General features: G+C 58.7%; 1 protein-coding gene across 3 annotated transcripts; it reads left to right on the top strand.

Annotated features, from left to right (window-relative positions):
• Nucleotides 1-14275: 14275 nt before the first annotated feature.
• ENGASE (endo-beta-N-acetylglucosaminidase) lies at nucleotides 14276-23051 on the top strand. 3 transcript variants are annotated; one of them, XM_059147626.1, is made up of 14 exons: nucleotides 14276-14505; nucleotides 15568-15632; nucleotides 15799-16000; nucleotides 16927-17075; nucleotides 17570-17727; nucleotides 18614-18762; nucleotides 19032-19197; nucleotides 19910-20013; nucleotides 20368-20476; nucleotides 20624-20814; nucleotides 21153-21301; nucleotides 21795-21900; nucleotides 22192-22306; nucleotides 22435-23051. In XM_059147626.1, exons 1-14 carry the CDS (start codon nucleotides 14402-14404, stop codon nucleotides 22864-22866), a joined length of 2199 nt encoding a protein of 732 aa, XP_059003609.1. In that variant the 5' UTR covers nucleotides 14276-14401; the 3' UTR covers nucleotides 22867-23051. The 3 variants fall into 3 exon arrangements, with proteins under 3 accessions (XP_059003609.1, XP_059003608.1, XP_059003610.1); XM_059147625.1 differs by having other exon boundaries at nucleotides 21792-21900; XM_059147627.1 differs by having other exon boundaries at nucleotides 14464-14505; nucleotides 15803-16000; nucleotides 21792-21900.

Here is a 23051-nt window from a genome sequence, read left to right as displayed (position 1 = left end):
TCCTGGCACGGCTCTGCTCCACTCCCCAACGCTGCCCGGGAGCCCTGTGCAGGGCCCTCATGCCGGTGACCCTGCTGTCAGGGTCCCAGAGAGCTCGGCCTCGCAGACGGGTCACTGTTTCACCTCTCGGACGGTCTGTCACCGAAGGCACTGGGCCCTTCGTTTTGTAGCAGGGTCATGGTTCTAGACCATTTTCTACCAAACCTCCTTGCACACCATCTCCCAGTCGTGTTTCCCAGAGGGTTCGACACTCGGCAGTCCCAGGCCTCTCCCCCAGGCCTCTTTGACCAGCAGCCCGAGACAACGTGGAAGGGCTTGCCCTGGGCCCCCGCGCGGGGTGGAGCCCGAAGGAGCTGGAAGGCTCCCGGCTACTGTCTCGGAGGCCCTGTGGGGCGCCATCCCTCTGCCCAGGACAGAAGGCATGTCTCAACCACGGGAGTCCGAACCCTCTCTCTGAGGCGGGGTGTAGACGTCTGCCGCCTGGAGTCGGTGCTCTGGCCTCTCTCTGAGGCGGGGTGTAGACGTCTGCCGCCTGGGGTCGGTGCTCTGGCCTCTCTCTGAGGCGGGGTGTAGACGTCTGCCGCCTGGGGTCGGTGCTCTGGCCTCTCTCTGAGGCGGGGTGTAGACGTCTGCCGCCTGGAGTCGGTGCTCTGGCCTGCGGCTGGCTTTTGCCGGGCGGCCCTTCCTTGCCTCTCGCCATCAACGCCCAGGGCCCGGGTCCTCATCCTACCGGCTCGGGCCCTGAAGCCCCTACAGGAACCTTCCTCCCCACCACCCGGTGACCCCTGGTCTTGACCCCATCCCTCTGCTCTCCCAGGGCCTGGCCACCGGGTCTGGGGTCTGCACATCCTTCCCTCTGAAGGGCTTCTGCTGGTCAGACTTGAAAACCGTGTTTCTCTGGGCCCGTCAGTGCTGCCCGCTGCTTCGTGCTGTCCCGATGCTCTTTCAGAAAACATTAAACTTGGAGCCACGTGTCTCAGCATCACAGCCTCCTCAGTCTGCTCTCCTTGAACCAAACCCTCTTCCTTCCTCGCCCCGGCCCCGCACCCCACCTACTGTCCGCTGGAAGTCAGGGGGCCTGCTGCGGGGCACCCGGGGACAAAGCTGGGCACAGGCTGGGCCCTGAACTGCCTTGTGGTTCACAGGAACGCGCTCTGCAGGTTGAGCTGGACGTGGTCTCCTTGGGCGCCCGGTGCTTCCCAGAGCCAGCGAGCGGCCGGCGGGCAGGCCAGGGTGCCAGGGTCCCGGGGCTGCCGTGACAAACGGCCAGAAGCTTGATGTCTTGAAACAACACATTTGTTCTCTTGCAGCTTTAGAGTCCAGAATCTCTGGAGGTGTTGACGTGGCCAGGTCTCCTCCCTGTCTGTAGGGAAGGACCCCTCCCTGCTCCTTAGGGCCTCCAGTGGCCCTGGGATTCCGTGGTTGGTGGCTGAGTCACTCCAGTCTCTGTCTTCACGTGGCTTCTTTCTCCCGCCCGTCATACCTCCCTGCCTTTCCCTTATTAAGACACCTGCCATTGGATTTAGGGCCCCTTCTAAACCCAGCATCTCCTCGCAAGGTCCTTAACGACATCGGCGCAAGACCTTATTTCCAAGTAAGGTCACAGTCATGGGTCTCAGGGGCGAGGACTCGGATGTCCCTTTTGCGGGGCGGCTGCAATTCAACCCCCTACAGTGACCTGCAGGCTCGAACACCCCCGCCAAGAGCTTCCTTCACACTCAAGCAGTGAAGAGCCGATGTTCCTTTCTCTTCTCCCCACGGCTTGCCAACCAGGTTAGCGGCCTGGGCCCTGGCCTCGCCGGGAGTGCGGAGGCTGCGCTGCTCCTCTGGTGCCAAGAGGCTGGCAGCAACAGGTGTCCTTCTCTCGCCTGGCTCCGGGATCAGCCTGTGCTCAGCCCTGGCTGGGGCCAGGCAGGAATGGGCAGACACTGCAATTCTGCTCCCAGTAGGATGGAAAGCAGACCCTGCTCCCACAGAGCCACAGCCGTGCAAGAAGGAAGGGCCTCTACGCGGCTGGGGGGAGGGGCTGAGGGTGTTCCCCAAAGAAGCACGGAAGGAATGGGTCAGCTTCATCCGGGTGCCCCAAACTGCTCACATTGTACCGGCCCCTTCCGCGGAGCCCTGGCCTCGGCTAGTAAGGCCCTGACAAACCGTTCTTGGAAAAGACCTGATAAACTCACCCGCAAAACCAATGCGAGCATTATAGCAAAAGGGCTTAAAAACAGCCGGTGACTCAGCCAAAGGAGATTACTGTTTATGCTACAACTTTCAGGTCACTCTGCAGCTGGGGTGGGAGCCGTGAGGAGTGCACTCCCCATCCTATGGGATCTGTGTGTGTGTGCGCATGAAAAGGCAACGGCAGGATGGCAAACTGGTTTGTTGGGGCCATACTAATGGGCATAAAATGAGACCCTCTCCCAGATCATGGAAAAACAACAAAAAGTTAACAGAAAATAATAAAAAAAACCAAGATGCCTCCAGATGGCCTCCCTACCTTACACCATATACAAAAATTATCTCGAAGTGGATCAAAGTGCTCCAGATAAGGGCTAAACGCACACAATGCTGAGAAGAAAGTACGGCTGTAAATCATCATCACCTTGTATCAGGCGGTAGTTTCCTAGATGTGACACCAAAACCCAAGTAATTTACAGGGGAAGTAAATCAATTGGACTCCACCAGAATTTAAAATTCTGGACTTCAAAGGACATGACTAAGAAAGTCAAGGGACAACACGGAATGGGAGAAAATATTTGTAAATCGTACATCTGATAGGGGACTTATATCTAGACGACATTAAGAACTCTTGCAACTCAATGATTAAAAATAATTAAAAAGAGGCAAAGGTTCTCAATCAACGTTTCTCCAACTAGACTAACAGATGACCCAGGAGCACATGAAAAAGACGCTCAGTACCGTTAGCCACCGGGGAAGTGCAAGTCCAAACCACAGTAAGACCCAACTTCACAACCAACAGGACGGTTGTCATCAAAACGACGCATGTGGGCGAGGAAGGAGAGAGGCTGTCAGCCTTGGCCATGGCCGGCCAGAACGTAAAACGGTGCTGCTGCTTCATAAAGCAGCCTTGTGCTTCCCCAGAACAGTAAGCGTGGAGCTACAGGTGACCCAGCAAGTCCGCTTCTAGGTGGATCCCCGAAAGGAACAACAACATTGTAGACAAATGTCCTTGGCAGCAGGATTCATAATTAAGAAAAGCGAAGACAATCCGAATGTCCTTCCGCGGATGAATAAACGAACAAATGGGGTCTGTCCGTGCGACGGGACAACACTCAGCTATGAAGAAAACACGAACACCTGCTGCGCGCAGCACAGACGACCCGCAAACACAGGACGCAAGCGGAAGCAGCCAGTCACAAAAGACCACTCACTGTATGATTCCGCTGATGTGAAACGTCCTGCCCCGGCCAATCCGTAAAGACGGAAAGTAGATGAGAGGGGTCCAGGGGCTGAGCTGCGTGGGGAGAGAGTGACGCTAACAGGGACAGGGTGTTCTTTTCAGACGATGAAAATGTTCTAAAACTGGTGATAGGGGTGGTCATGCCACTGCGTGAATGTACTAAAACCAAGCACTGCACGCTTGAAATGGGCAAAGTGTATGTCGTGTAGATTATATCTCGGCGGTTACAAGCACACGCTCACACACAAACTAGAATGCCTCGCCCTTCTCTGTTGAGGCCTGGGGAGCCCTGGAGCTCCAGACGGGTGACTTTCAGAGCCAGTCTCATTATTCCGGGTGTGGCTCAGGAGGAGGCCGGGGTCCAGGGTTCAGTGAGTTGGGATGGGGTTGTCAGGCTTAGTTCTTCCAAGATCTTTACTTGACAAGGGTTCTGGAACCAACTGTTGGATGAGATCACACTAACGCAGGAGGCTGACTCAGGTGCCAAGGGAAGCATTCCACAAGGAACAGCTAATTGAGGACCATGCCTTTCTCTCTGATGTCCCCACACAGCTGGAGTAGTGACCTCAGATGCCCTCCATCAGCTGGCCCTGGTCACCAGCCCCTCCTCGGGCTGAATGGAGCAGAGCCCATTTCCCTTTAGGCAGATGGTCAGGCGAGGACAAGAAATTTCCACTTTAGAGGTTTTCACAAATAAGAGTAGAAGTGTGTATATTCTAGATAACTCAGAAACCTTCCTGCAGCATGCTCCAACAGTTGAGATAGCCACCAAGTGAGCCTTCCATCGGGTCTGTGATCCTCTTCACTAAAAAGATCCAGCAAGTGTGCCTTGTGTGTGGGGGGGAGCTCAAACTAACATTGTCACCAGCAACCACTGGAACAGCTGTGCTTGCTACACTGGAGGAGATAAATGTAAGACAGAATTGTGGCAGAGAACTTGAAACCAATACTAATTAATAAAATAAATCCAAGGGAACGTCCAGAAGTGAGAAACAGAAGAAGAGACGCGCAGGGCTCTGTGACTCCGCGTGCGGCATGTGTACAGAGCTGAAGGGAAAAGCCAGCGGCTCAGAAGATAGATCAGAAGATCTTCAGAAAGAAGCATGGAGAGATGAAGGGAGGGGAGATACAGCGCAGAGAGCGTATTCACAAGGGCGGGGGGAGCCGGAAGGGGAAATGGAAAAATGTTACAGAAACGGTATTTGAGAAGAAAGTGGCTGAGAATTTCACCTGAGGGATAAGAGTCACAAAGGCACAGACTTGAGAAACTCAGTGACTCGCAGCATCGTGAATGAAGGCAAGGGTGCACCCAGCACAGACCCGGGGGTGGGGGGAGCAGGAGCCACGACAAACCAAGACAGAGAGGAAAGCTTACCCACGGCAAGGGGGACTGTTTTCTTTCCCAGGAGCGCTGATGAGCCCAGCTGACCTCTGGGCAGAAGTTGTGGAAGCCGCGTGAGAGCGGAACCGCACATTTGAAGAACTAAAAAGTGATAGTTGTTGGTCTCAAGTTCCCTGTGACAGTATAAAAATTAAGACAGTTTCAAGCCAACGAAACCTAGGAGCCGTTGATGGCAAACCTGCACAAAGTGAATGGGATCCCGGGGGGAAGGTCAGAAAAGCAGACATGAATAATAAAATGGTAATTGGGGGGGGGATAGTTCTAAACAAAGAGATCCTGTGGATATAAAGAAAATATGACTTGGGGGTGCCCGGGTGGCTCAGTGGGTTAAGCAGCTGTCTTCGGCTCAGGTCGTGATCCTGGGGTCCTAGGATCAAGCCCTGCGTTGAGCTCCCTGCTCGGCGGGAAACCTGCTTCTCCCTCTCCCACTTGCCCTGCTTGTATGCCTCTCTCTCTGTCAAATAAATAAATAAAATCTTAAAAAAAAAAAATTCTCCCGCTCCCTCTGCCCCTCCCCACCCTGCTCACACACGGGTGCACGCCTTCAGTCTTGCTCTCTCTCCAAAAAAGCAAGAAAACCCCAAACCCCCACAAAACTAGCACATCAGACAAAGCAGACATTAATGCATGAAGTGTTACTAGAAACAAAGGTGGTCATTTTGCTACGACTGTTCAGTCAATTCACCAGGAAGAGAGAAGGTCAATTTAAAATCTACACGCGCCTACTAACACACCCTCCGAATACGTAAAGGCAAATGAAGTGGCAGAAACAGATGCAGAATCATAGTGGGAAATTGTATCACACCCTTCTCGGTAGCTGGTAGAATAATCACATTCTTCTTTTTTTTTTTTTTAGATTTAGTTATTTATTTTAGAGAGAGAGAGAGAGAGCACATGTAAACATGGGAAGGGGCAGAGGGAGCGGGAGAGAGAGCAGATCTCTAGCAGTCTCCATGCTGAGCACAGAGCTGGACTGGGGCTCGATCCCATGACCCTGAGATCATCACCTGAGCCTCAATCAGGAGTCAGGACACTCAAATGACTGAGCCACCCAGGAGCCCCTAAAATAATCCTATTCTTTAAAAAAAAAAATCCATAAATAGAGGATTTGAGAAATATGGTAAGAAAATCTAACTTAATGGTCATTTATAGAACACCAACTGCAAAATACACCATCTTCTCAGGCACACATGACCTATTTTTAAAAACTGACCCGGGGGGACACCTGGGTGGCTCAGTGGGCTAAAGCCTCTGCCTTCGGCTCAGGTCATGGTCCCAGGGTCCTGGGATTGAGCCCTGCATTGGGCTCTCTGCTCAGTGGGGAGCCTGCTTCCTCTTCTCTCTCTGCCTGCTTCTCTGCTTACTTGTGATCTCTGTCTGTCAAGTAAATAAATAAAATCTTAAAAAAAAAAAAAAAACTGACCCGGTTTTAGCCATAAAGCAAGTTTTACTTTCAAAGGACTGAACGATACAGAGCATTTTCTCTGGATCTAACCAGTTGTATACTCAAGTATATAACTCAGTGATGCTAAAAATCCAGGACAAAGAGCAAATTAGGGCACCCCCGTATGTGTGGGAGTTAGGAAACATACTTTGAAATAACCCATGGATTAAAAAAACAAATCACAAGGGAATTAGGAAATATCTTGAAATTAATTAAAATGGGGGAAAAAAAAACCCACGATGGATCAAAACCTGTGGGATAGAGTAAAGCCACGTTCAAGGCACTGCCTTCACTCAGGTTTCACAGATGAAGAAAGGCTGGAAATCAATGAAACGAGCCTTCACTTCAAGAACTTAGGGAAGGAGCATCGAATGGGCCCAAAGAAAGGGAGAGGAAGAAAACAACAAAGATTAAAAAAAAAAAAAGCAAAAGGAAGAGAAACAAAGGAAGCACTCCAGATGCTACCGACACGGGAACCACGACGTACGTGTTAGGGACAACGTCACGGTAACGCATCCGGAAAATGACTTGAAATGAGCACTTCCCTGTTTCCAAAAACCCCAACTCCCAACCGTGACGCAGGAGGAAAGGGAAGCTCTGAAGACTCCAGAAAGAATCAAATAGAATCGGTAAGGGAAAAGCTTCTAACGGAATCAGCTCGTGGCTCAGATTGCTTTACGCGTGAATTTTTACCAAAGGTTTGCACACCAGCAACCGTAATGAATCCTCCTCTGGGCTCTCCCAGAGGAGAGCAAAGGGCATATCCCCCCCAGTTTCAGGAGGTGATCGTAGTGTTGGTGCCAGCACCCGGAGGGGGGGCACCGAGGAGAGGGAGGTCAGACGCAAACCAGGTTTATTGTGGGAAGGCAGGCTTGGAGAGCACGGTGAAGTCAGCGTGTTTTAGCACATTAACTGGGACTTACAGGGAACATGTTTGATGAGACTCAATCTCCACTCGGGATGCAAGGGTCTCCGTAAACCTGCTGCGGAACAGGGTTCCCTTGCCTTTTTTTTTTTTTTTTCCTGTGGGGAGCCTAATGTGGGGCTCGATCCCAGGACTCTGGGATTGTGACCTGAGCGAAGGCAGATGCCTAACGACGGAGCCACCCAGGTGCCCCAAGGGGTTCCCTTGCCTAATAAAGCACCCCTGCGGAAAACCCGCCAGCACACACCTAACTCCAGGGGAAGTGTGGAAAGCTCTCTCTCTCTCGGAGACTGCAGGCAAGGCAGGGACCCTCCGAGGACACGCACCCGCCGTTGCTCTGGAAGTCTTGCCCAGTGCGGTAAGGAAGGGGAAGTCGGTGCAGGAGGTAAGGATAGAACAGGAGGAAATAAAATTGCCGTCACTTGCAGTTGACGAGTTACACAGAAGATCCAGAAGAATGTGCAGGTCATCGCGGTGGGAGGCGGTGGGGGCGATGCGCACGGCGCTGCCCCAGCAGCAAGCCGAAGGCTGAAAGCAAACGCTGAATCCGTTGTCATTTGTCCGTAACAAACCACTTAAAACACTCAGTATCTTAAACAGACCCACAACTCCTGTTTCTTGTGAGTCTGGAGGGTGGCTGGGTGCTCCGTTCTGCTGGTGTTCGGCCCCCGAGAAGGAAACACCGAAGCAGGGCTGGGTGTGGACGAGAGTCATAATTATCAGTCTACAGTCAGGAACATCCAGATGGAAGAGGTACAAAGGGCAGAGGATGTGAGAAGGGGTGTGGGGGTTCCACGCACTCGCTGGGAGGGGGGAGGCGTGCTGCCCTCCCAGCACCTCCCTGGGATCACCAACCCCAAAGCTCTCCCAAGCTTGGAGCTCAGGGGTTTGTGCACGGATGTCATTCTACAGGCACAGTTGGTTCCATCCCGGGCTGGTGCTGATGAGCTCAGGTCAGTCCCTTTCCCCTCCCAGGAGGTGTGTGTGGGGGAGTCTCAGACGTTCCAGCTCCAGATCAAGCCCCCGCCCCATGGTTAGGGGCTTTCCAAAAGTCTGGGAAGTCCCCCTGACACAAACTCTGGTGTGGCTGAAAGGGGCTTATTATGAATAACAAAAGACACCTTTAGGGCTCTTACATTTAGGAAATTTCCAAGGGTTTAGGAGCTCTGTGCCAGAAATGGAGGCCAAATATACACTCTTTTTTTTTTTTTTAAAGGTTTTATTTATTTATTTGAGAAAAGAGAAAAAGAGCAAGCAGCGGGAGGGAGAGGGAGAAGCAGACTCCCCGCCGAGCAGGGAGCTCAACATGGGACTTGATCCCAGGACCCTGAGATCATGAGCTGAGCGGAAGGCTGACAGACACTCCACCGCCTGGGGGGCGACTCCAGGTGCCCCCCACCCCCCCCCCGCTCCAAGTAGGCATTTATTACTATCAAATCACAACATCACAGAGCCCCAGGCAGACTCAAGCACGTATGGACACTGAGTTTCCAGAAAGGAGCCCTGCAGAGCACTGGACGAGGGCGAGTCTTTCCAAAAACCACAGAGTGACTGGGGATCCGTGTGGTCAAATAGAAGACGGGCCCTCCTCCCCCCGTCATAAACAACGACTCCAGCCGGGCTGCAGGTCTGAAGGTGAAAGGCACAACAGTAGCGCTTCTAGAAAACAACCGGATGGAGCGTTCCGTGTGGTCGTGCATTTGGGGTAGCGAAATCCGTTTTGAAAAACACATGAACGTAATAATTACAACAGAGGAGACTGATGAATCCTCCTGCGGCAAAATCCAGGGCCGTGTGGATGGCACAGGGAGAAGCTAACGGAACTCGCGTAGTCTTCAGAACTCCATGGAAATGTTAGTGCTGCCTAAGTGATGAGGGAGCAGGAGGCTGGCTGAGGACAAAGCAAAAGCTGGCGCCTTGCACCCCCTCTTCACCCGCTCCCCTCCATATGTGTGGCGTTCCTCAGGCACCCCTGATCATCATAAAACGATAAATAGTTAACTTGCAGGGATCGCAATCCTGCAGGACAGGAATCTCCCTTGCTCTACAGATGTCGTAGAGACCTAAACAGGGAGGTTACCTTATCAATAGCACAAATTTCCAGAGGCAAATAACTCTTGGTTCCTGAAGCCCTAATGTCCCCCTCCCACCATAAACTGGAGGAGATTGGGGTAGAAAGGAATGTAGATGATGGCCGGATCATAATGCCCCACCAAGAATCCCCCATTATCTTGATGTTAGTGCTTGACCTAAAGACGACATTAATCAAGCCATAATGGCAAAGACTCCCCCCCGGCACCTTGTAGACCCTCCCTAGCATGTGAGAACTCTGTTGAAATCTCCCATCCCTTCACCACCTCCCCCCAACCGTGGGGTATATAACATGCCCACCCTCACAACCCGGGGCAGCAGCTCTTCCTGCCCACGGGTCCTGTCCCCGTGCTTTAATAAACCACCATTTTGCACCAATGACGTCTTAAGAATTCTTTCTTTAGTCGTCGGCTCCAAACCTCCTCACCCCACCGAACCTGACTTAGGTTCTGGGACTTCATCATAAGGACACCTGCGGGACGGGGTGGAACCATTCTCGGAGAGACATGCATTCCCCCCGCCCCCCGGCTGCATTTGCACGAAAACAAGAAGGATTTACAAATAAGTGAACCTAACTGTCCACTTCTGAAACCAGAAAAAGAATAGAATAAATCCAAAGAAAATAAGAGGAAAGAAAATACAGGCAGAGGTTAGGGAAAGAGAAAACAAACCAAAAAACAGAACAGACCGGAGTGCTGGTGCTTTGAAAAGACTAATAAAATAGATCGTCCCTCGGCAAAAAGTGGCAAGAAAAAAAAGAAGGAAACCCAAATAAACAACAGTGGAATTAAAGAGAGGGCATCTCCGAGAGAGGAAAAACTGGGATCAGGAAGGACTTAATACCCCCCCATTTGAAAACCTCTATGAAATGGACACTTTGCTAGGAAAACATTTATTAGCAAAACTGGCCCAGGAAGAGAGGAAAATCTGAACAGGCCAGAGACCAAAAAAGGGAGATGACATGTTAAAGACCTACCCCCAGGGGCGTCTGGAAGTTATAAGTCTGCAAAATACACACACCCCACCCCTAAATGTGACGATTATTATCTAAAAATGTAGGAGAAACTCCTCCTGACCTTAACGCTGGGACAGCCCTCAATAGAAAATAGCCAACTCATAAAACAATGTTAGTAATTTGACCATCTCGGATCTGAAATGCCGATCCAACTGGATACCTTCAAAGAATTCAAAAGAAACAGAGCACAGCAGGGTGCCTGGGTGACTCAGTCCGTGAAGCCTCTGCCTTGGGCTCAGGTCATGATGCCAGCGTCCTGGGATCCAGCCCCGCCTGGGGCTCTCTGCTCAGCGGGGAGCCTGCTTCTCCCTCTCCCTCTGCTCCTCCCCTCTGCTTGTGCTCTCTCTCAAATAAATTAATAAAAAAATCTTTTTTTAAATCTTTAAAATTAGGGGCGCTTGGGTGGCTTCCTGCTTCCCCCTCTCTCTCTACCTGCCTCTCTGCCTACTTGTGATCTCTGTCTGTCAAATAAATAAATCTTTAAAAAAATCTTTAAAATTAAAAAAGTATGCAGCCCATGTATTTGCTCTGTCTACATGTGTATGAAGCAAAATGAGTGTATCTGGGACACGTGGTGCACCCCCACATCGGCAAGGAAAACACCCCAGCGGCAATGGGCAAGGGCTTCAACAGGGGCAGAGGAGTTCATTTCCAAATGGCCGGCCGAGAAACAGAGCCAACACCGACGCACCCATCAGGTGAGCCACAAATCCGTAAGTTAACAGCGCCCAGAGGCGTGCGGTGACGGTGACGCAGCCTTACCCGTGCAGGGAAGAGTGGCGAGGCCGGAGCCCCTTTGGACCAGCTCCCGAGTGGCTGTCGAGTCCGGAAATGCGTGGGGATTACTGTGTCTGTGTCCAGTAAAGAAACACCAATCAACCACGGGTGCCCAGGAAGATTCATAGGACGACATTCATTTTTTTTTTTTTTTAAGATTTTATTTATCTATTTGACAGAGAGAAATCACAAGTAGATGGAGAGGCAGGCAGAGAGAGAGAGGGAAGCAGGCTCCCTGCCGAGCAGAGAGCCCGATGCGGGACTCGATCCCAGGACCCTGAGATCATGACCTGAGCCGAAGGCAGCGGCTTAACCCACTGAGCCACCCAGGCGCCCCAGGACGACATTCATTTTAACATTAAAAAACATGAAAGCAAAGGCAAGCTTGCCGTGGACAAGCCCACCGACCAGTCGGGGTAAGCAGCCGCTGATGCCGTCAGGAAGCGACGTGTTTAGCAACATGCAAATGCACGTATTAGAGCCCCATAAATCAGCACGACTTGACTTCAAGAATATGTCTGCGGCGGGGGCGGAGAAGATACGGAGTAATCGGTATAACATGATACTATTTTTTTAAAAAGATTTTATTTATGTATTTGACAGAGAGAGATCACAAGTAGGCAGAGAGGCAGGCAGAGAGAGAGAGAGGAGGAAGCAGGCTCCCTGCTGAGCAAAGAGCCCGATGCAGGGCTCGATTCCAGGACCCTGGAATCATGACCTGAGCTGATGGCAGAGGTTTAACGCACTGAGCCACCCAGGTGCCCCAACATGATACTATTTTCGTGAGCTACACCTCATCTCCAGGTGCCTACCTGTGCTTGAAAGGATTTACAACATCTGGAAGGACACAGGCCTGACCGAGGACATCAGTGAAACGCAGGGGCGTCTCTGAGGTACAGGAGGCAGGGGACCCACAGGGCGGTGGGTTAAAAGGAACATTAGCTTTAACCAGAGCACTCTACATTTCCAGGAGGAGGAAATGGGTGTCACGTGTGTGTAGGGACCCAGCGAGGGCAGGCACCCCACGTATGCTACTGCACTGTCGGACAGTGAGCTCAAGTCCACAGCCGGAGCCACACAGGCAGGCCGTGTGCTGGGGGCAGGGGGCGGGGGGGGGGGGCGGAAGGGGCGGGGGCAGGGGAGAGGGGCATGTCCTGGATTTTATCTGGAAATCCTCCCAGGTAAGGTTTTAGGGGGCCCAGCCAGATCTCAGAGACGGCTGGAGCTCCAGGAAGGACCAAAGTGACCTCAAGGCAGACATGCGGACCTCCAGGCTTGTCCTGATCCCCAGGCAGACCAGGAGCCACAAGGGTCTTCCGGGAAGGCTGCAAGCTGGAGCCAACACGGAGGCCACAAGACCTGCTCTTCCCTATCTCCCCAGACCAGAGGCCAGTCCTGTGCACACGAACAGAAAAGAGAGACCCGAGAATATATTTTCCCCCAGAAACGGAGCATTACCTACGGGCTGTTGAGTATATCTCTAAGAATTATGTTTTGATGGTTAGGAGGAAAAGTTGATTTATTTAGTAATTGCGAAGCTGCAGGTAATCGCTTGTGAAGAGCTGGTTAAGTACAGCCCAGATCAAGACTCCCCATTCCCTGTGCTCACCTGATCACAGCCGGAGTGAGCTGTGTGGCCCCGTTCCCCCTTCTCCTGGCCAGCTTTCCAGGGCTTTGCAATCTCTGTCCTCCCCTCGGACCACCATCTCCTGCTCCACAGTGACCTGCCTTCTGTGCAGCGTGGCAACCTTCGTCACCCTCTCACACTTGGGGTTGATGGAAGCTTGGGTTTATGGAAGCTTGGGGTTGATGGAAGGTTGGGGTTGATGGAAGCTTGGGGTTATTGGAAGCTTGGGGCCTTCTAAAGTTCAAAGTCTGCAAGCATCGTAAAGAGGCCCACTCAGCTTGGGTTGGGCGGCACCTGCAGCCCAGCGCTGGACACTCCCAGCTGCACTAAGGGGGTTTGGTGGCAGAGTGAGGAGAGCCTCAGGCTAGCCCAAGATTGGTGCGTGGGCCCCAGTCCCATATCTGGCCTCCTTGGACTTCCTGCTTCTGAAAGGGAAGGTCAACCACCTCCATTCTGACCTCAGTCTGTACTTTCTGGTTAAATTCTTCCTTGCGGCTTATCTCCTAACTCAGGCAAAAGACCCTGCGGGCACAGCATCCCGTGGTAGGAACCGAAACTACTCCCTTAAGCTATAAGGACTGTCCTGAGCCAGCAAGACCCCGTGTGATCAACCCCCCGACGACGGTCAGCCTGGCCTTCCCTGCCCACCTGCGCGCACCCCCCACCCTCGTGGCAGGCTGTCCTCATTTAACCCTAGCGGCTTCAGCACCCGGGAGACAGTCAGACGCTGTCTTCGGCCTCTCGGAAGCAGGCTCCCTTCTCGGTTCCCCACCACTCGTCTCTGCCTTTGGATTCTGTCAGCGGGCGGCGGCTGAGCCGGGTCCGTTTGGGACCCCCGGGGCCAGGGGCTCCTGCACCCCCCGGCCCGCCGCGCCGCTCCTCCCCGCGCAGGCCTCCTTCCTCCGCATTCACCGGGAGGCCGGGGACGGGCATCCGGGAGACAGCCTCGGGGCGCAGACGTGGGTGCGGGGAAGACCCGGCCTCGGGAACACGACGCCGCGTCGGCCGGCGGCCGTGCGGCTGCGAGCGGCTCCGGCCTGCGTCTTTCAGCGGGGAGCAGGCGGTCTCTGCGGGGTTCGGCGATCTCCCAACCCCCACCCCGCGGAGGAGCCGGTCGTGCCTCGCTGGGCGCGCACCCCGCATCGGGACACCGGCCTTCTCCTCGGCCGTCCTGGAGCTGGTCGCAGCGTCCGGCCGAGCGCCCCGCTAACTACAGCTCTTGTCCGTGTTCACACCCGAGCGAGACCCCGGATTTCATCTCCTCCGAAGAGCGCCTGTGAACCGGGTCGGACGAACCGAATCTGACGGCCGCGGCTCACCGACTTCGCGACTCTCCCGACACCGCGCTTCGGCTCAGAGGGCAGGTGGGGGCCGCGCGGCGCAAGCCAGGGCGCCGGCGCAGCCGCGGCCCCGCCCCGAGCGCCGGAGCCCCGCCCCGAGCCGCGCCGCCCCGCCCGAGCCCCGCCCCTCCCCGTCTCGGCCCCGCCCCCAGGCCGCCCTCCTGCTACAAAGTCCCCGCCACCCGCGGCGGCGCCCAGAGAGCGCTCTGGGAGTCCGCGGGGCCGGACGGGGCGGGGCGGCCGTACCGCGCGGTCCCTCCATTGGGCGGGGCGGGCTCCGGCCTGCGATTGGCCGGAGGCCGGAGGCGGGCACGGGCTCCGGCCTGCGATTGGCCGGCGGCGGCGGAGGGAGCGGCACCGTGATGGAGGCGCCTGGGCCGGTGACCCGGGCGGCGGCGCGCAAGAGGGCGCCCACGATCCCGGAGGAGCCGGAGCGGCGGCCGGGGCAGCGGCGACCGCGGAGGAGGTGGGCGGGGACTGGCGGCGGCCGCAGTCGTGGGCGGGGAGCCTCGGGGTCCTCGCGCGTGAGGCGGGGGGGGCTGCCCTCGGTCGCCCGCCGCGGCTGCCCTCGGTCGCCGGCCGCGGCTGCCCTCGGTCGCCGGCCGCGGCTGCCCTCGGTCGCCGGCCGCGGCTGCCCTCGGTCGCCGGCCGCGGGGCTCGGCTCGGCGCGGCGGGGCGGGCGGGCGGCGCGGGCGCCCTCGCTGGCCCGGAGGGGGGTCGCGCCCCGAGCGGGGCAGCCGAGCTGGTCTGTAGGAGCACGTGGCGGACGGGGGAAGGGTGTGCGAGTGGAAGGAACGGAGCGGGCGCGGGCTCAGAGGCACGGAAGGGGCGGCGAGTCCGTCGCAGCCCGCGCTTGGCTCCCTGGGGGAGGGGCCCTGGCGCCCCGGGGGTCACCGGCACCGGACGGCTTGCTTGGAAACAGCGTCCCCAGTGTTGTTGAACCGCCCGCCCCTCCCCCAGAGGGTGACCTGGGGTGGCCGCGGGAGTGGCTGCGGCCGCAGGGGTGAGAATGCTGGGCAGGCTGGCAGGTGCCCCGACGCCAGGGTGTCGCAGAGGCAGGGTGTGGGACGGAGCTCTGAAGGAAGGGTTTGCCGCCGCCCTTGTGCTCTCGTGAGCCCTGAATGTCCCTGACCCTCCACCCACCCCGCTAGTTGCAGGGTCCCCCACGAAAGTCACAGAAGTGGCGCGGGTGTGGGGAGGTTGAGAGCATTTCCACGCGGAAGCCCGCGGCCAACAGACGGCGGCGGGAGTGTCTTCTCACGTCCGCATGGTGACAAGTTACTCCGAAAAGAAAGCCAGTTTAGGTGTAGGAGGAGCCGCCAGGGTCCGGGTCCGACGGAGGGCCGGCCCCGCGCCCACTCGCCCCTTTGGTTCAATAGTATTTCCATACCTGGCTTCAGAGCGTAAGTCCGAGAACCGTACCCCTCCCCTCGGCCGGCCTCCTGCGCCTGGTGCGCCTGCTTGTCAGCATTCTTTCTCTTCATGCTTTTACTTAAAAAAAATTTTTTTTAACTTCCTCATTGCTTAGAATTGAGGAGCAAGAAGAAGCCGTCTTTCGTGAAGTGGTCAGTTTTACCCCGGAGCCTTTGCCAGGTGAGATGGACAGAGGCTTGGAACGCGGTCTCTGTGTTCACTCTTGGGGCTTTGGGGCAGGCGCCCCCCACCTCCCGGTCTAGTTTTTTCTCTCTGGGTCGTTGTCAGAGCATCTAGGGACCCCATACTTTCTAATCAATTCCTCATCTCCCCCTCCACTGACCAGCTAGATATTATGACAAGGACACCACCAAACCTGTCAGTTTTTACTTCTCTTCACTGGAGGAACTCCTGGCGTGGACGCCGGACGTGGAGGACAGCTTCAATGTGGCCTTGGAGCCCTCCGAGTGCCGGCAGCCCCCCTTGAGCAGCCAGAGGCCCCGGACCCTGCTGTGCCATGACATGATGGGCGGGTATCTCGATGACAAGTGAGGCTTGTGAGGGCATCGCCCGACGTTAATTCTGTTGCCTGGGACAGGGCTGGAGGGGAAGGAGGCAGGGAGAGGGACAGCTGTGTGACAGAGAGCACGGGGGAGGGGGGAGTCTCTGGACCAGGCTGCTCTGACTGGGCGAGGCGCCCAGGTCTCCGGTGTCATCTCCAAAGGACCTGCGTCAGGTGAAAGCTGGGGCCTCTGGCCGGCCTGAAACCATTTGCTTCCGGGGAGTGTGTGCCCTTAAAATCCAGTGTGCAGGGCGGGTCTAGCAGCTGGCACCCTTTCCACACTCCCGGGCCAGAGCCGTGGTCCTCTCTCGGACCCCTTCAGCTCTGACTGTCCTCGGCTCACCAGTTCCGGATGCCTAGCTGTGACCCTCCCGTGTCCCTCCCAGCCAGGGGACACTTCCTCTAGAGTTGCTGCACGGTCCACTTAGAGGTCTTAGACGTCTGTAAAACAGTCCTGGAGGGGACGATAGGTGGGAAGGCCTAGTCCGAACTGGCCACCAAGGGACGGGCGGAGGCAGAAGGCGACATCTTGGGTGCAGCTCATGGTGACCAGCCCAGCATTGGGTATAGGGAGACCGTTCTGTAGAAACGGTGCAGGGGCTGCGCGGGGACACCAGGCGCCTGGAGCTTTTGCCTGAGCCTCGCCGCTTCGCTTTCCTCCTGCCCTGTCTTTGTCGAGGCTGACAACACTCAGCCGTTGGGTCCAGCAGTGACCACCAGCTCGGCCTGGGGAAGATGTTTACCTTAAGACCTCTTGATCTCAGGGTGGAGGTGCAGTCCCGCTTCTCGCTCTACCTGGCGTCTCTGCCGCGCCTGGTGCGTAGCCAGCATCCTGGTCACTGGCTGGGACCAAAGAGGAGCTTTCCCGGGGTGCCCGTGTCCTGGGTTCTGACTGCTCCGTGTGTCACGCAGGTTCATTCAGGGCTCGGCGGCGCGTAGCCCCTACTGCTTCTACCACTGGCAGTGCATCGACATCTTCGTGTACTTCAGCCACCACACCGTGACCATCCCCCCCGTGGGCTGGACCAACGCTGCCCATCGGCATGGGGTCTGCGTGCTGGGTAAGACCCCCCGAGGCTCGCCTCCCACTCACTCGTCAGTGCACCTGCCGGGTGACCAGCAGTGAGAAGGCTTCTGGGGGCGAAGCGGTCCTTGCCTGGGGCTGCCTCGATCGGTTACGACAGGCAAGGGCCAACTTCCGGAAGGGACCAGGCCACTGGGTCACTGTCCTAACCAAGACAGTGCAGCTGTAGACAACAGGCAAACAGATGGGCTGTGTTTATGAAGCGGGGGGGGGGGGGGGGGGGGGGCGACGTGGCCTGCAGGCTGCAGGTGGCTGGTCCGTGGGCGCGGCTCTCTTCCCCCGCACCCGCGTCAGCGGCTGGCCTCTTCACCGCCACAGGGTCGGCCTGCCGGGCGTGTGACTCTGCAGGTATCTGGGACGGCCGGCGTGGGAGTGTGTGACGCGCTTGCAGGCCGGGCTGCTGTGCTCTTGCAAGAGCCACGCTTTCCTAACTGCTGGGCTCGCCTGCCCTGGTTCTCTCCGCCCTGCCAGGGACCTTCATCACCGAGTGGAAAGACGGTGCACAGCTCTGTGAAGCCTTTCTGGCCGGGGATGAGCGCTCGTACCGAGCCGTGGCTGACCAGCTGGTCCTCATTGCCCAGTTCTTCCGCTTCGATGGCTGGCTCGTCAACATCGAGAACTCTCTGAGTGTGAGCACAGCCTTCTCTTGGCACTTGCCCAGCCCAGGCCCTGCGCGCTGCCCCTCTGTCGCTTTCCTCGGCGTCCCTGTGGCCGGTTAAGTGATACCTGTGTCCCTTCCGGCACCGTGTCCAGAATCCCTGGTTGGCTAAGCTTTGCCCTGCTGCCCTTTCAAGGCGTCCCTTTCCTCCTCCTCTGTCTGCTCTACTGGGGCCGCGTGTGCGGCTGTCCTTGGTGCCGCCCTCCCCTTTCCGGGGGTTTCATCTTTTCTTTGTTGCTGTGTCCGTGTCCTTCCTGCTTCAGAAAGGAAGGACAGCTGGGGCTCCTGCGGGGGCTCAGTCGGCTGCGCGTCTGACTCTTGATTTTAGCTCAGGTCGCCGTCTCAGGGTCATGGGATCGAGCCGCATGTCGGGCTCTGCGCTCTGCAGGGACACTGCTTGGGATTCGAATCAATAAAATCTTTTTTTTTTTTTAAATTTTATTGATTTATTTGACAGACAGAGATCACAAGTAGGCAGAGAAGCAGGCAGGGAGAGAGGAGGAAGCAGGCTCCCTGCTGAGCAGAGAGCCCGATGTGGGACTCGATCCCAAGACCCTGAGATCATGACCTGAGCCGAAGGCAGAGGCTTTAACCCACTGAGCCACCCAGGCGCCTCTAGAATCAATAAAATCTTTTTAAAATGCGAAAAAAAAAAAAAAATAAAGGCAGGACAGTGGGAAACATCGGGCTGGACCCTCCTCTCCATGGCTGTGGGGTCGGGGGCTCCAGGGACCCGGGGCTGCTTTGGAGCCTGTGTTTGCTCCTGGGGTTGCGCAGCCTCGTCTGTGCTGCGACGGGCACTCCTGACCGCGGCCGCGGCGGGCCTCACCGCGGGTCTGCTCTGCCTCCCCCTGCAGCCGGCCGCGGTGGGCAACGTGCCCCACTTCCTGCGCTACCTGAGCGCCCAGCTCCATCAGCGGGTGCCCGGGGGCTTGGTGCTGTGGTATGACAGCGTGGTCAGCAGCGGGCAGCTCAAGTGGCAGGACGAGCTCAACCAGCACAACCGGTGAGGGCCCAGCGGGCTGCGGGCCTGGGGCGCACGGCTGCCTGGGCCGGAGAGGCCGGGAGCAGAGTCGGAGACCCCGGCCACCCGCGGGAGGACCTGGGCCGCGGCCCTGTGCTCCCGGCGGGGCCCCCGCTGTCCGGAGCAGGCCGGTCGGGGGGTTTCGGAGGGAGGCGAGCCTCGGAAGGGCGAGGAGGAGGACCCCCAGGGTGGGCGGCCCCTGCGCCTGTCTGGGTCCCGGCCTCACTGCCCCGCCTGGCCGCCGCCTCCAGGGTCTTCTTCGACGCCTGCGACGGCTTCTTCACCAACTACAACTGGCGCGAGGAGCACCTGGAGCGCATGCGCGGCCCGGCGGGGGGGCGCCGCGCCGACGTGTACGTGGGCGTGGACGTGTTCGCGCGCAGCCGCGTCGTGGGAGGCCAGTTCGACACGCACAAGGTGGGCGTGGCCCTGGGGGCGGCTGCGGCGCGACGGCCGCGGGGTCGGTGGCCTGTGGCCGTCTGCGGCCCAGGACCCCGGGGGACGCCGCCAGGCCGGGCTGTGCGCTGGAGCCGCAGCTTCCTGCCCCTTCCTGCCGTCGGGCGCTGCGTTTGACGCGCGTCGTGGGCGGAAGCGGCCGCGGGACCCGCGCCCCAGCGAGCCGGCCCTTCTGACGCGCGCGCCTGGGGCCAGAGCGCGGGGTGGGCCTGGGCGGCCCTGGCGGCTCAGGGACCAGGACCCGGTGAAAAAGCCAGTTTGGGGAATTGGGCGGTGTAGTCGCCAGTGGGATTTCCCGGCAAGGCGAGCCCCGTCGGCAGGGAGGAGGGACAGGAGGGGTTGCGGGGCGGGGCCCGGAGCGGGATGGACGGGGGTCGGCTGGTCTGCGGCCGGCCGTCCTGCCCCTGCCGGTGCCACAGGGATGCCCCTGCTCATTAACTGAGCTCTCGGTGAGGAAGTTCTCCCCGCCTGCGCCGAGTCTGGTGACGCGCTGAGACGCGGGGCGAGGGGGCACGTGCAGGCCGCGGGCGGGCCGCCCCCAGCGCAGACCCCGGCCCGCTCCCGCCTTTCTTCCCCGCGCTGCGGGCTGACCAGCTGCTGGGGTTGGAGGCCCCCTCGGGGCTGGGCGGGAGGCCTGGCTGGCCGCGCTCTCCCCTGACCACTGTGTCCCCAGTCGCTGGAGCTGATCCGGAAGCACGGCTTCTCCGCGGCTCTCTTCGCCCCCGGCTGGGTGTACGAGTGTTTGGAGAAGAAGGATTTCTTCCAGAACCAGGACAAGTGAGTCCTTCCTGTCCCAGGCAGGGGCTTGGTGTTGGCCAGATGGGGGCTCTGGCATTTTCTCTGGTTTCCCAAGATAGCTCAGGCCTTGCTCTCCTCGGACCTTTCCCGCACATCGGCCAGGGCTGAGGGGTCCAGTTCAAGAGAAACCAGCTGTCTTGGCCGCATCCATGCTGGAGGGTCCTGGCAACCCAAGCGGGAAGGATCAGCGTTGGGGACCCCGGGGGCCACCTCCCCGCAGACCTGAATCCCCCACGCTTTCAGTGGGGTGGGGGGGCACTCACTCTGGGAGGGATGCAGGGGCCCCGAGATGCCGAGAGTGAGTTTGGGGTCCCCCTGCACCTTTCCCCGCAGGTTCTGGGCTTTGCTGGAACGCTACCTGCCCACACACAGCATCTGTTCTTTGCCCTTTGTCACCTCTTTCTGCCTGGGCATGGGGACACGGCGAGTGCACTACGGACAGGTGTGTGGGCTTCCTGGTGTTCAGCTTTGGTCTCACCTGGGACACGTGGGGGGCTCCGGGTGTAGGAGACATGGTGGCCACGCTGCTCCCCGCACCCCTCGGGCCCTGTCGGCCCCCGGGCCTCCCTCACCCGGCCTTGTCCCCCAGGAGGAGGCGGTGGGGCCCTGGTACCACCCCAGCGCCCAGGAGATCCAGCCCCTGTTCGCGGAGCACAGGCTGGAAGAGGACGGCCGGGGCTGGGTGCGGACGAGCTGCTGCCTGGCGGACGCCTGGCACGGGGGCAGCTCCCTGCTCATCCGTGGGGGGATTCCGCCCGAGGTCGGACCCGTGGCCGTGAGGTAGGTGAGTGAGTGGGGGAGAGATCTGGGACATCGTCTGCGTCCCCTTCGCCCCTGTCCCTCACTGCCCTGGGCGGGTGGGCTGCAGCGGCCGGAAGGCGGCCAGAAGACAGAACGGAGGGGGTTTTCGCGGTAGAAAGCACGTGATGTACCATTTACCGCCTGAGGCATTTCCGAACGTGTGGTACGGTAGCGCGAGCTGTTTGCACGTTGTGCCGTCAGTCTCCAGAATGTCCCCGCAGAGCAGCTCCCGAACCCCCAGCTACCACACTCTGCTGTTTTTGTGGGTCCGACGCCCTGAGACCGCACATGAGCTCACCCCGGCTCTCCTCCGGCAGGCTGTTCTCTCTGCACGTGCCCGTGCCTCCCAAAATTTTCCTGTCCTTGGTGTATAAACTAGAAGGGCCCTCAGCTGTCGAGGTGGCATTGGAGCTCACCACGGGGGACGCAGGCAGCTGCCACGTGGGTGGCCTCTGGACGCTGGATGGTGAGAGGCGTAGGGCTTCGGCTTCCTGCGGCCCCTCTGTTTCAGGGGACGCCTTGGGGAAGCATCTAGAGAGCGCACCAGGGTGTGGGGGAGCTGGGGCTGGGCAGGGGACAGATGATGTCCTCCGTGCTGCCGTGGGCCAGGCCTGGACAGGGAGACACGGGTCAGCTGCAGCCTCCCGCCCGCAGCCCCCGCTGGGCAGCACGGTGTGCTGTGGGGGCCTGGGTCCCTGTTCCACAGAGACTTGGGGAACGGGTCTCCTGCCTGCCGTGGCATTGAGACCCTGGGGAGGGGGTTGGGGAGGCTCTCTGCCCTGTTCTTCTTCCCCCCAAGGCCTCAGCCTGTTTGGGCGGGCCGTGAGCCCCTGGCACCAGCACGGGGTCTGCTGGCCTCTGGGCCTCCCCCTGCCCCCGCTCTGTTCAGTGGACACCTCTCTGCGGTTTCCTTGGATTCTTCTCATTCTCAAGTCCTGGGTCTCCCCCCCCCCCAGCAGAAACCAGCTCAAGGCACAGCCCCCGACCTCTCCGGGTGCCCCCCACCAAGCTGGCCAGATGGGTGGGCCGCTGCGGCCAACAGCTCCATGGGGGCTGGGTCCAGCGGTGAGTCCTTTCTCTTCCTGTTGGGTCTCAGGCCGGGGAGGGCTGCCTGCTGGGGGCGGGGCTTGAGGGAGGGGCCCTGGCTGACCCCCCAGGTTTTGGGGCAGCACGGGGACACGAGCCCGGGAGGCTGCTGGGAGCGGTCATGATCATGCCTTCCGTTTGGGGTTCCCGCCGGCCACAGGGCCCACATCGGGATGGGCCTCCATTCCTGCCACGGCTCTGGGCCGAGCATCTGGCCTCGAGGTGCTGGGGGAGGCGGGCGCCTTGTGACTGGCCCGACTCCTCCCCCAGTTGCTACGAGGTGAACCTGCGGGGCTGCCTCCTGGGAGACCTGTTCGTTAGCTTTGCGAGGCCTGCGGGCAGCCGGGAGGAGGCCAGCTTCGTCTGCAGGCTCGGGGAGATCCAGGTGGGCCGTCGGGCGTGGCGTGTGGGCGGAGGGGCCTCTGGTCGCACAGGAGGCCGAGGGCCAGCGGGGCGGAGTCCCCCCCCCCCCCCCCCCAGGAGCGGGAGTGCAAGCCATCTCTCTCCCACCAGGTGGTGGATGCCGACAGCCTGCTCCGCCCGCTGCCCCGGGTGCAGGCCGTCACTGTGTCCCGCGTGCGCTGGCAGCCGGCCACGTCCGAGGAGGAGGAGGAGGAGGGGGGCGCCCCTGTCCGGCTGCGGCTCAGCTGCACCCTGCACTGGTCCTACCTCCTCTCTCCCATTCGATGCTTCCGGATCCACTGCCTCCCAGGGAGCGGCGGGGGCTCTCCGCACGGGGGGCCACCGGGGCCTGACAAGCCCGTGCTCCTGGGCCTGGCCTTCGTCAACCAGTACCGGGTAGTGGAGCTGCCGGTGGCGGCCGCGGGGCCCGGCAGGGACGGCCGGGTGCATTTTCTGGTGGAGCCCGTCCCCAAGGAGGGGTTCCTGGTGCCGCAGGCCGAGTGGGGCCGGGCAGCCCTGCTCTACTCCCTGCCCCAGCTGTGAGCCAGCGCCGAAGCTGGCTTTTCCCCGCCTCCGGGCTCAGGGCCCCATGCGGTGTGTGGGAGCCCACGGGTGCCAGGTGGCCGTCGCTGGGGCTCTTCGGTGGTGGACGCCGGTGACAGGAAAACCAAGAAGTCCGTTTGCTGGGCTGCTGATTTCCCGAGGTTAATGAACTCCGTTATGTCTAA

This window comes from Mustela lutreola, chromosome 15 (assembly GCF_030435805.1).
Source record: "Mustela lutreola isolate mMusLut2 chromosome 15, mMusLut2.pri, whole genome shotgun sequence".
NCBI lineage: Eukaryota > Metazoa > Chordata > Mammalia > Carnivora > Mustelidae > Mustela > Mustela lutreola.
This window is presented reverse-complemented; position numbering and strand designations above follow the sequence as displayed.